The sequence below is a fragment of the Hippocampus comes genome, unplaced genomic scaffold (genome assembly GCF_001891065.2).
Source record: "Hippocampus comes isolate QL1 unplaced genomic scaffold, H_comes_QL1_v1.1 scaffold285, whole genome shotgun sequence".
In the NCBI taxonomy this organism is placed as follows: Eukaryota; Metazoa; Chordata; class Actinopteri; order Syngnathiformes; family Syngnathidae; genus Hippocampus; species Hippocampus comes.
The window spans coordinates 586359-598077 of record NW_017805073.1 but is presented as its reverse complement, the minus strand read 5'-3'; the positions used below and the strand labels follow the sequence as shown (position 1 = coordinate 598077).

Below are 11719 nucleotides of genomic sequence, written 5' to 3'. Positions count from 1 at the left end.
GTGTTGTCGGGTGCGGGGAAAATGTTTGGTTGGGGGGGGGGGGGGGGAGGAAAATAAACAAATATATATATATATATATATTACAGTACTTGTATTCGGACCAAAGCATTAAACTTCTGGAGTGACAAAATTTACAATAAATTACATGATATGAACAACTGATACTTCCTAATGTCTAAAGATGGTGGCCATTGTCAGTTTTAAATTACATTTTACTGTATAGTATGAAATGAGGCTGGAACGACTAATTGCATTTGCAATATAATTGCAATTTAATATAACGTGATTTGTTAATTGCAAAAGCTGCAATTTAAAAAGTCAATGAGACGCAGAGGAAAAGGGCGGGTTTCAGACAGAGACATTGCAATAATAAAATCCTGGGCTTTGTAGCTTGATTAAATCAAAGGAAAAAGCTTGACAGAACCATTTTTCTGAGATGAGAAAAGCCAAATGGGGTCAGAGCACACACCATGTTTAATGAAGATAATTGGGCACGACTTAACGCTTAAAAATGTACTGCTGTATGGTTGGTGTTCATTCTGGTTAGAATATTAAAGCCTTAAGATCGTACAGGTCTCCTAAATGTTGCATGTCTGCAGACAGCACATAGTTCCATTCATACTACATTTTGCCTGTGCACGTTCAGCACATTTATTGGGTTGCAAATCAACTTACTTGTAAGTCCAGGCTCCTCCAGCCACTGTTTTCATGCAGGATCCGCAATGCCAGATACCCACAGCCCTCCTCTTCATCTTGGTCTTCATGTAGCATATGGAGGGGAAACATTAGGATACAAACAAGGACAGACCGAAATCCCAGTAATTATGTCATAAAGTAGCCAGGGCACTGTACATCAGTTCCATGGTAAAGCCGGTGAAAAGCCTCACACGCACACGCAGTCTTACCTTCCCACAGAACGAGCAGGTGTATTTAGCGTGCTGGGAGATTTCAATTTTCTTCACCATCTTCCTCAACGATGCGCCATAGCGGGTACCATATTTACCAACGATCCCCACCTTCTTGGTGCGCTTGGCCTGAGTAGGAATATACAACACGTTCACAAATGAAACTTGCAAGTATTTATAAATGTGTATTATATACAAACAGACATACGATACGTATATGTACACCCGGACTGCTTATGGCTATGGAGAGAATCGTCGTGCTAATTTAGCACTGTAGCCGGGCACTGTGGAGGTTTTTCATGGAGGCAGCCATTTGTAATGCAAGACATGGTAGCATCGTTTATCTGCCAACAGTGGTCTTAGGAAGCAAAATTATGATGGCATAATGCGGGTTAAATTGGCGGGGCAGCTTCGGATACATTGTTAAGTAATATTGACTCAGGAAAACTTTAGATTGACATGGATTCAGAAGGGGACTTCTCGGCTCACCATCGTTTCAGTTGAGACGTAGATCCAAAGAGGAAGTAGGGAGCGCGCAGGCGCGATTTACCAGCCTCGTTGCGCTGCATTGTGGGAATGGGAGTTTTTCAGGGTGGCGCACAACACACAATGTAGATTTAAATAAAGGAAATTCATTTCACTTTTACATATTTGAACTTTATTTGAGATGTTTTATACAATATTTAAACGAACTCAAACATTGTAAATGTTTCTTTGTTATTCTGTAACTAAGGACGCTGACTATATGCGCATGCGCATTCCTGTGTCGTGGATGTTTGCGTCCCTTCTGCTGACAAGAAATCTTTGTCTTACAACGCATCCTTTTCTCTTTGATAGACTATATGTGTTAATGGGAGCTATTACTCATCAAGATATGTGGCTGAGTCTATGATGAAGCTAACACGTAAGCATGTTCTCACGGAGGCAAAGGCCTCCGACTTGGAGAGCGTGAGGAAACTGAACTGCTGGTGAGTGGTCACATTTGACCAAACATGCCACAGATGTTTGTCACTTTAGTTAAAATGAGCTTAACTTTATTATTTCAGGGGATGCAAGCTGACTGATGTGAGTACAGACCCTCCATTCTGTCTCAACTTTACTCCTTTGGCCTGTCTGCTTCGTAACTCAATTATGATACGTTGACTTAAAGGTAGAATTATGCCATTCTCTCCAGGTTTCTATTCTATCTCAAATGCCAAACATTGAAGTGCTGACACTAAGGTTGGTTACGGCAACTTTCCCGACAAAGCACAACTTCATTCTCAATTACAAATCACGTGGATTTATAACTTCAAATGCAACATGGGTGTTCCTGTCCAGTGCCAACAGCATCTCATCCCTTGCGCCTCTGGCTGGATGCTTGTCTCTGTGTGAGCTCTACGTGAGAAGGAACATGATCGCCTCACTCTCAGAGCTTTGTTACTTGCGTCCGATGACACGGCTCCGAGTATTGTGGTTAGCTGACAACCCTTGTTGTGGGGAGAACTCCAGTCAGTATCGGCTGACAGTCCTGCGCTGCCTCCCTCGGCTGCAGAAGCTGGACAACCAAGGTCAATACATATGTTCCTTTTGGAAACAGCTTTAGCATTATGATGTCGCACATAACTTTGATTTGTATGCGTGTACAGTAGTGACGGAGGATGAGACTGCATTAGCTCACTTGGAGGGCAAGGAGATCACTGCACCACCAAACGCAGCTCAGCAACAGCTTTCTACCAACGGACTTACTGATACAGCGAAAGAGAACGCCTCTCGCAGCCGGGAAGTGGAGGAAATCAAGTAAGCCCTGGGTGTCATGACACTCGCTACAACATGAAACCAGAAAAAAAAAATCCCCTTTTGATGTTTGTAATGTCAGAGAGGAGTTGAGGATGAAGCCCAAGTCCAGAGACCAATTCCCCTGTCTTCATTCTCAATCAACCAGATCATCCATGAAAAAGGTAGCCTCTTCTTTTTTTCAGCAGCCCTAATGAAAAAGTTGTCTTTTGATACTTCTCATTTGACTTAAACACATCCTCGTAGACACACACGCTTGATGCAGTGCTGCTTCTCCTGAGGGACTTGGATCACGAGGAGCTCCGCATTGTGCACGTGGAGGCACAGAACCGACTCAGGACTTTCACACTGGACTCATTAGAAACGTTACGAAATCCACAAGCATCGAAATCCGCCGACATCCAACAGTGAAATTATTTTTGCATGCCATTGAGTCCTAAGTCTCACAATTAACTGTTCATGACTTGAAACAGGGTCACAACACCTGCCCCCGCCCCTCCCTTTTGCACTATTGCATGCATTTACAACATTCACATATGCTCACTTCATGCTCTACTAAACAAATGAGTTTGTTGTATCATGAATGCCTGCCTTACAAGAAGAAAATAATATATGTTTTATGAAAGGTTAACCTATTTCTGTAATTAAAGAGATGACCTGCAATTTGCCTGTCGATATTTATTAATGCTGCTTTCACACATCATATATACACTTCAATATCACACAACCCATTAATTGTTGTTGGCCAGAAAAAAGAAAATCAGTCCAATTCATAGCGATCATCTCAGTCAGCATCCTCATTCTCCAAGTAGTCCAACAATGTGCTCGCATTCACGGCAACCATCAGGTACTCCACACCATCTGCACCCTGGGGAATTAAATAAATAGCCGTGAGCATGAATCGCTCGCCCCGTCCGTGAAAATTGTTGGAGAAAAGCAGTGGAAGCTCTAATTTTGAAAGTCGCTAAAGATGTAATTTGATGCCAGTTTTGTTTTTTGAAGTCACACGAATCATTCTCTTTGCTCAGTGAACACTTTGTGTTGTGTCAGAATGCGTTGGACTTAACTGGGCTTCCACAACACGGCAGGACTTTACCTTGCGCGTTCGTATCAGTTTGTGGTCTCTGAACTCGGTCAGCTGAGTCCTCAGAGTGAGGTCAGAGTTCACTAAGAATGACTCCCGACAACGCTGGTAAAAATCTTGGAATGACAATCCTGCACGGGAAAAAGAAAAGCAAAAACACTAACAGAAAATGCTAAAAAGAAAACGTTCTAAACACGGAATAAGCGCCTACCTGCGTATGAAGGATTGTCTTTGTTTTCCAGCTGAAATTTCACCAGCAATTTGAAAATACCTCTGCAAAAAAAAAAAGTAAACATTAAGAGTTTTGAGACTTGGTTTCCACGGAACTACAACGGAGGAGCGGAAGGTACCGTGCATTTGGGGTCAAGCTGCGGAGAACGTGCGTCAGGGAAGACAGAGCCAGAGCCCCCGTTTGCTGCACCAGCAGAGAGTTTTCATACGACGTCTCTTCTGTGTAATGCTTGAATGTCACACACTCCCACCACAACCAGTTAAACTGACTCTGCTGAAACTGGTCCCACACTGGGCATATGGAGAAAACGGCGGTCAACTGGACAGCAAGTTCCAAAAAAAAAAAAAAAGACCGAATGTTCACAACCGACCAAGAGGAGCGTTGATGTGGTCAATAGTAGCCACCAAGTGAATGTTGGGGAGGGATGCCAGTTGCCCCAAGGCACTCTGGGTCTTTTCTCCTCGCAGCATTGGTCCATCAATATTATTGATCAACACGTAGATGTGAAGTTGCGGCCCTGCGTCAGGGATACCATTTCAAACGTCAACAAATCCCGCAAACATTTTGCTGAAATTGAAAGCAGACGAGGCAAATGGACTCACGGTCTCGAAGGGTTTGGGCGATGTACTGGATCTGGTCGGACGGCGTTCGGAAACTCCCCTGGTGCTCAAGGACTTCACATGTCAAAGTGTTCAAAATCTGCAATCGCAGCGGTAAAAGGACCACTCGTTGAAAGACAATGTTAATCGCGTCAACGTAAATTCAGCAGCCGAGATGATTTTGAGTTTTCTCTCTCAGCGTCTGCTCACCGATTTCAGCGTGATGGAAGGGAAGAACCCGTTGATCACGAGGTGCATCTCTTCAGACAAGTGAGAAAACCGAAATTCCTCCAGCAGATCTTTCTTGCTGCCCAAACCGTAGAGCAGCACGCTGAATCCCAACCTTTTGGACACGCACTCGTCCTTATACTCCGCTCAAGATGCAAGAACCGCCGGAAAAACGCGCTCGCTCACTTACTGTAGCTGCAGCATCCATTTGCTAAAGTGCTTTTTGTGTTTGTCGTGGAGGTTCTGGATCTCTGCAAGGTAGCGGGAAGGTTTTCCTTCTAAAAGCTGGGTCAGCGTCTCCTGTAAAGCAAGCGATATATTGGGGATATCTGGACAGCGTCGAAGGCGAGCATTAACATGGCCGATATGGACGTACCCTGTCCAATTTAGGTGTGTGTAAACGCTCGAGTGTGCGGTCCGACGTTAAGACTTTTGAGCTGCCGTGGGCCTCAAAATACTCCTCAACCATGGTAGGCTGGTTGACGGGTTCAGACGTGCCCTTGCCCTTTTTGGCGGGGGTCTTGTAGAGTGCTGCCGATGAAGCTTTGCGAGGCGTTCTTGGGGTCTTGTTCCCGCTGTTGTCTTTCTTGACTTTCTGTTCTTCGTCCACCGTGACTTCATCCCCATCCTCTTCTTCCCCAGAGTCGGAGGGTGAAAACTCACTGTCGCTGTCTGATCGAAGGCTGGGATCTGAACATGGCATCAAGGTTAAAAGATATGAATTACAGGTGTGAAATTTGAATACATCGCCCTTTAGTATTTGTTTAGCTTTACAACAAAAGAGAAAAATATACAAAGGTAGAAAATTTTTTGGGAACAATTTTGGAATGGAGGTGCGTTTGCATGTCATTATCTTTGTTGACTGAGTGACTCGTAAAACTCATAACTCGGGGCACTTGTACGTCAAGGTCTCGCTGTTTCAACTGTTACGCTTACTTGACATTCTCTTCCTCAGCCTGTGTGGTGTTGTGGAGACAAACTGCACCCTTTTGCGCTGTCAGAAAAAGAAACAAGTGATCAAAATGATTCCACTTGGGAGCAGTGTTTAAAAAAGAAAAAAAAAAGGGAGCAAGACTCACCCTCTGTGAAGTTTGTTTTTCATTTCTCTGGCCTGCACAGAGAGAAAAATTGCATTGAAGGGCGAGTGGAAAAATTCTAATCATGAGTCTCGTTACAAGGAGATGCTGAACTTACTGCGCCCTGCCCGAGTGGGTGTTGAGGGCTCGACGTTGGGAGTGGTGCTGAAGCTCACACTTTTCCCTGGGGTTCGGGCCAATTCATTTGCTATGTATAACAAACACCGTATACGATGTTAATGGGGAGTACCATTTGACAATAAAGGGATGGATGGAGGAAGCATAATTAGGTTCAATGTGGACATATTCAGGTGAGTGGGGCATCCTATTAATTTGGGGATTTCGAACGACATGCAGGACAAGGTAGTAATTTAAAATCTTTGAGCACTGAATGTAACAGAAAAGTTAATTGTCTAAGCTAAACACGGTAATATTTGCAAACAAGACTTGCTATGCATCACAAATATTACTTGTGTGACTTTCGAAGATTATGCAAGCAAAACCGTGATCGAGGAGGATTAATGGACTCACCAGTCTGGGCCATGCTATGGCTTCGTTTGTTTTTCTGAAAAGTGAAAATGGACGATCCTCCAACTCTGGACATATCTTCGTCATCTTGAACAAGAAAAACGCACATTTTTAAAAAAGGGTGTACAAAAGAAACCAACCACTGCACCCATTCAGCCAAAAAACAACTGTGAGCAGTGTGAGCAGCCAAAGTCAGCTGGCATAGATTCTACCAAGTGACCCCAAAAAGGCTAAACCGCATCGCAATAAAAATGGATAGATGCGTTTAAAATTGTTATTCACCGTTCAAAATGGCCACAAAGTGTCATATCCCCTTACCTTCTGTGTTTCCTGCACAAAGAGCTTGAACATAGTTCTGCTCATCAAGGAGGCCACGTTCATCCCCCTCCTTCACTTCTGGATCGTCTCTGGATCGCCGTCCCATCGGGCTCTTGAAGGTGACCATCTTCTGAACTGTGCCAGAACCGCTTTGCACCTCTTTAAAACGTCAACACAGAACTCAGAGTCAGACCGTCATGAAGAGAAAGAAATGGACCTTTGCATAAGATCTCAAACTTACCCTCCTGCTTGTCCACGATGTGTTCCAGAACATCTCCATCCCCAATGAACTTCACCTCCAACACACTCATGGCTGAAGGAACAGGCTTGCAGAAGATTGATCGATTACGTTATAGCACAACACACAGAGACGTGCAAACGGTGACACTCGATGGACATAAACGAGCAAAAATCGGCAAATTTCTTCGGCAGGAGTAACTGAATGATAATGACCCTACCGGTCAGAATTGATAAAACCGTGTGCTCTGACAGGTTTCCGCGCCATCACGCTGAAGTTTTAAACCACGTGACAGGTCAAAGTTCCCATTTTGACCAATGAGAACCTGTATTCTAGTTAAACTACATATCCCAGAATGCATCTCGGTGTGCTGCATTCATGATTACATGGAAATAGTAGCATTCAAACTTCTCGTTTAATAAGAACACACAAACGTAAAAAAAATCTACGAAAAAAAAAACAAGAACACTTCGCTTATGTGGTACTAGCGTTACGTAAGAATGTATAATTTTAATGTGTTTCTCAAAGTGTGGTTAGTCGTACACAGGCTCTCGTGGTATGTGAAAGAATCACAAATTAAAAGCAAATCAAAATTACAACATTTTAAAGATGAAATAGAATCAACATAGAACAAAACTGGTACCCTTGCATACAGCCTGTTTAAACTTTTAGTTTTATGTTACAGTATTTCTACTTTAGCTTTTGACTTCAAATGGCCTTGCACCACCTTACCTCCTCCGCACCTGCCTCAGGTCTGCGGACCAGACACTATTAAATCCATCCCTCTTTTTTCTACACTGGTTTTCCTGAACAGTGTCACAAGCTGCAGGAGCCAATCCCAGGTGATGGACACAAGGCAGACTACACCCTGAACTGGTCGCCAGTCAGTCGCACAGAACACAGAGAGACGAACAACAATTCACACCCACATGCACACCGTCACTGAGTGGAAACCAATCCCACGCTGCCCGCACACAAGGCTGGCGAGTGTGGCACTACACCATCAGCGACTTACTTAAATACAAAAGTAAAAATAAACGCTTACTCTCAGTAATATACAATAATTGTTTTGGTAAATTGGCACAATGAAAAAGAGCAGCTTAAATTCACACAAAATGCTAAATTTATTGACTTGCATAGTGTTTGCACTGAGAAAAAAAAAATCAATGGATTGGACTCAATTTTGCTGCAATCCGAATTCAGTCCATAATTTCCATCTTTTCACCATCCACGTGTTGGTATCCACTTGCCCACAAGAATGCCCTCTGAGTGTACATGATACACAGGATGCATCATTGCCGTCGCACATGACTGCAAAAAAAACAGAGAGTCAAACAGGAGGAAAATTGACAAAGAAATTAAACAGGACACTCGGACACTAACATGGTAAGGAATCAGCGTGAGCAGAGAGCCCAGCGGGTACATGCTGTAATCGAGTTTCCCCGAGATAGGTTCCACTCTTCCATGCTCCTGAGTCATGGACAAAAGCCTGCGTGGAAACAGTGATTGTCACCCACATTCAAGTTTGCAATTGATAAATCAGAGATTCATTATATATTTTATATATATGCTGTATAGGCAATTACTTGAGATTGGGGTGGCCTTCGATCACAGCGTATCCTGTTGGAAGTTTCCCAGCCCCATCCAAACTTGAGTGATAGGCGACAGTAGGGATAGAAACAAAAAGCAGAAACGTGAATCGACACTTAAATACTTTCACAACTGTATTTTGATACAATACAAAATATGGCCATCCGACCAAATTGCCGCCCCCGAAAAAAAAAAAAATGGAAGCAAGAATGCAAAATGCCGCGCCACAGCTGGTTGCCGCTAAGTAGTGCGTTCCCATTTTGTCTTGGATGACCTCAAAATCGTATTTATCCAAAAATCTGAGTCATGGATATTTAAATGTTTTCATTCCATCTACATTTAAATCTAATTATTGTTTCCATTTGGAGAGCCTAGATTTGGATCCAATGCAAGCCTGTGTATGAATTTAATCCCGGATGTAGGATGTACCTTAACCCAGTCCATCCACAGTCAATCAGTAGCTGGTTCCTGTGAGGGCAGTGACCTATGACTCTTGTCAAAACCCGCACAGCCACCTCTTCAACTCCGCATGAGCCAATGAGAGACTGCTGCACATCTAGAAACAAGCACAGGCACAAGATTTAGGAGTGGGCACTCACACATATTGCGGGTGCAACATCTTTTGTACAAGCGCCCACCATAGAAGACAAAATTTCCTGGATGCACCTCACTAAGCTTTGCCATGTCCTGGACTGGGTGACTACAGGAGGGTGTGGAGCCAATGCTGGACTTGCAGGTGATGCCAACAGCCTTTAACCTGACGGGAAATAAAGACTAGTTTCAGATATAATATCAAATACATTTAATATAGTCAATTTGTAGACTTGGCACGTTGTCCCAAAATAATGACCAAAAAAAAAAATGAGAACGTCAAGTTAGCCGAGCATAGCGTTAACTCCATAAATGTGTTCTCGATTCACTTTTCCATGAACTGCAGAGTGAAGCTGGTCGTCTCCTTTGCGACAGCCTGGATTTCCTGGACTCCTTTGCAGTTGTAGGTGTTCCCGCAGTGAGCGTACACTCCCGTGAGCTGCACACCAGCCTCCTCGGCAATGGCCTGCGCCAGTCTGAGCGCTTCGGGTTCCGAGTGCAGGATGCCGGCTTTGATGAAAGAATCAATGCGATCAGCAATAGTGATAGATGCAGTACCGTCTGCCCCATCCTGGCATTTTCGCTTTCTTACCTCTACCGTTGCCGCAGTCCAGTTTCATCCAGACATGCCACAGTCGCCCGTCTCTCAACGGTCGCTTTTTGAGCTGCTCTAGAGCATCAGGATGGTCCAGTAAAACTTGAAAGAGTTCCAGTCTCTCTGACAAGATGGCACAACGCTCCACCTAGGAAAAAAAAAATGCAGAATTGGTGTGTGGATAGCCAAAAATAAATAAATGAATGAATAAATAAATAAATAAAATCTAATCACATACTACTTGCTCGTGTATGCTGCGACTTTACCAGATTTAGTTCTCACAATTGGACTGATTATTTTGCTGTAACATACACTTACATATTTCAATTTAACCAACCCTGTTAAGGGTGCCTATTTACATAAACACAATTACATAATTTGTTTGCACATACAAGTGTTGTCTCTGTTTATATATTACAGATTTTCTTAGAGAGCTCATGTTTGGTTGTTTGTAATAGATCAGGGATGGGCAACTTTAATGATGGAGGGGGACCATCCCTGCAATATAGATCATTCTGCTACGTGATCTGTAATATCAAGTGGCTGGTTGAGAGAAGAGGAAGAACCTTATCAAAAGGAAGAGAATAAGCATAGAGGATGTCATCAAATCCATGGTCAGCATAAAAACAGGCCTCTGCCAGGGTGGAAACCACAATGCACCGTCGTGAACCGCCTGTCATGATGTCAGCACACTCACTAGAGGGGAGCAAACACACACAAGTCAGCATCCGAGTGTACGTGACTCAGCTACTCAGTCATACTAATGCAAAACCAACATTGTTGGTATCTTTCTGTATTTTAATAAACAAAATATGCTGCCTTACAACCTGTTGTGCTCCATTGTCAGCTGTTCAATATGATTTTGATCATGTCTCTTAAAAATAGTCTTGGGTTTTTTTTTTTGGTTTGAGAAAGATGTTCTGCACTTGGAAATTCCTGCTATGAAACATACAAACACAAATTTGTGCAACATGTGGATAACCTGATAGAGACGAACACCCAATGCATATAAGATCAATAAATATGTTTATGGAAATATAATGTTGAAGTCTTTGGTGATGGAAATTATAAAATGCAAATTGCTGGGCTGTTGACACCTGAGTTAGGATATTAGTCCAAAACTAATCCGGCCGTTAAGATTTAAAAGGTAAAAAAGCCCAAGGGCTGAGCTGTCGCCGTTCGAGTGTCAAGGGGAGAGCGTCTATAATTGAGTTCATCTGTGTAGTGGTTATGTGTGTGGGTTCGTACAGAGTTTTGTGGGTCTTCATGTGAGGGCGAAGCTGCACTCCGAGCTTCTCACACCGTTCAATCATCCTCTGAGCATTTTTCTTCACTTTGTCCACATCGACCACCAGAGCAGGCGTACACAGGGTTGAGAGGGGCTCCCCATCCATAGTGACAGCACTGAAGACCCCAAGACACAATGCAATTAAATTCTAATGCATGACTGATTTGAGATCACACACTGGCCCAAAATAAAACCACGGATTAGATACGTTCATTACATTTGTGGACGTAACTTTATTATGCCGAATTAATGTGAACTAAGAGGAATGAAAATATTTGTCCACATGTTTTTTAGGTTAACAAATGCGTACAAACAAACACCACAGACGCGGGCGCCCACACCCAAATCATATTAGTGTACTTCATGATCAGTTTGACCCACCTTGAAAAGTCTAATAGAACTTCTGTGCAGCGACTGTCTCACTACACACAAGCAGCGGACTTCAACCTTACCAGTCAAACAAGCAGTCGGGGAAAAAAGGCTGTCGAATATTATTTTGACGGAAGGAGTTTGAGGCTACGTCTCAATTCAAAATGAAGTAACGAGACACATCCTCGTATGTGGCCTCGCCTCAATCGAGAGTGTCTAATGGAGAGTGTTCATTATTGGCCCAGTCTCAGTACTCTTTGTTTTCACCTTGTGTTAGATATAGCCAATCGTTCACAGACAAT

General features: G+C 43.3%; 4 protein-coding genes across 5 annotated transcripts in view; 1 reads left to right on the top strand and 3 right to left on the bottom strand.

Annotated features, from left to right (window-relative positions):
* Positions 1 to 1466, bottom strand: part of rpl37a (ribosomal protein L37a) — a 3654-nt gene extending 2188 nt beyond the window's left edge. Inside the window, exons 1-3 of the mRNA XM_019864802.1 lie at positions 1395 to 1466; positions 906 to 1034; positions 676 to 758 (exon numbers count right to left, since the gene is read on the bottom strand). Of these exons, the coding sequence (XP_019720361.1) occupies positions 676 to 758; positions 906 to 1034; positions 1395 to 1397 (215 nt within the window). The 5' untranslated portion in view covers positions 1398 to 1466. The remainder of the gene's footprint in view (positions 1 to 675; positions 759 to 905; positions 1035 to 1394) is intronic.
* Positions 1467 to 1633: 167 nt separating this feature from the next.
* Positions 1634 to 3344, top strand: cfap410 (cilia and flagella associated protein 410). 2 transcript variants are annotated; one of them, XM_019864800.1, is made up of 7 exons: positions 1638 to 1873; positions 1952 to 1970; positions 2080 to 2126; positions 2226 to 2455; positions 2534 to 2684; positions 2764 to 2845; positions 2928 to 3344. In XM_019864800.1, the coding sequence occupies exons 1-7, from the start codon at positions 1794 to 1796 to the stop codon at positions 3090 to 3092; spliced, it is 774 nt and encodes a 257-aa protein (XP_019720359.1). In that variant the 5' UTR covers positions 1638 to 1793; the 3' UTR covers positions 3093 to 3344. The 2 variants fall into 2 exon arrangements, with proteins under 2 accessions (XP_019720358.1, XP_019720359.1); XM_019864799.1 differs by having other exon boundaries at positions 1634 to 1873; positions 2080 to 2455.
* Positions 3345 to 3420: 76 nt separating this feature from the next.
* Positions 3421 to 7285, bottom strand: orc2 (origin recognition complex, subunit 2). Its single transcript, XM_019864792.1, has 15 exons — positions 6988 to 7285; positions 6747 to 6905; positions 6432 to 6515; positions 6019 to 6108; positions 5904 to 5935; positions 5761 to 5818; positions 5201 to 5514; positions 5015 to 5124; positions 4807 to 4939; positions 4600 to 4696; positions 4368 to 4514; positions 4116 to 4287; positions 3977 to 4038; positions 3778 to 3896; positions 3421 to 3549 (listed from the first exon to the last, which is right to left on the bottom strand). Exons 1-15 carry the CDS (start codon positions 7055 to 7057, stop codon positions 3466 to 3468), a joined length of 1731 nt encoding a protein of 576 aa, XP_019720351.1. The 5' UTR covers positions 7058 to 7285; the 3' UTR covers positions 3421 to 3465.
* A 799-nt stretch (positions 7286 to 8084) lies between these two features.
* LOC109512761 (D-threo-3-hydroxyaspartate dehydratase) lies at positions 8085 to 11647 on the bottom strand. The gene is made up of 10 exons (XM_019864749.1): positions 11430 to 11647; positions 11009 to 11164; positions 10327 to 10456; positions 9758 to 9908; positions 9495 to 9675; positions 9213 to 9331; positions 9004 to 9130; positions 8571 to 8633; positions 8368 to 8473; positions 8085 to 8295 (listed from the first exon to the last, which is right to left on the bottom strand). Exons 2-10 carry the CDS (start codon positions 11152 to 11154, stop codon positions 8206 to 8208), a joined length of 1113 nt encoding a protein of 370 aa, XP_019720308.1. The 5' UTR covers positions 11155 to 11164; positions 11430 to 11647; the 3' UTR covers positions 8085 to 8205.
* Positions 11648 to 11719: the final 72 nt, after the last annotated feature.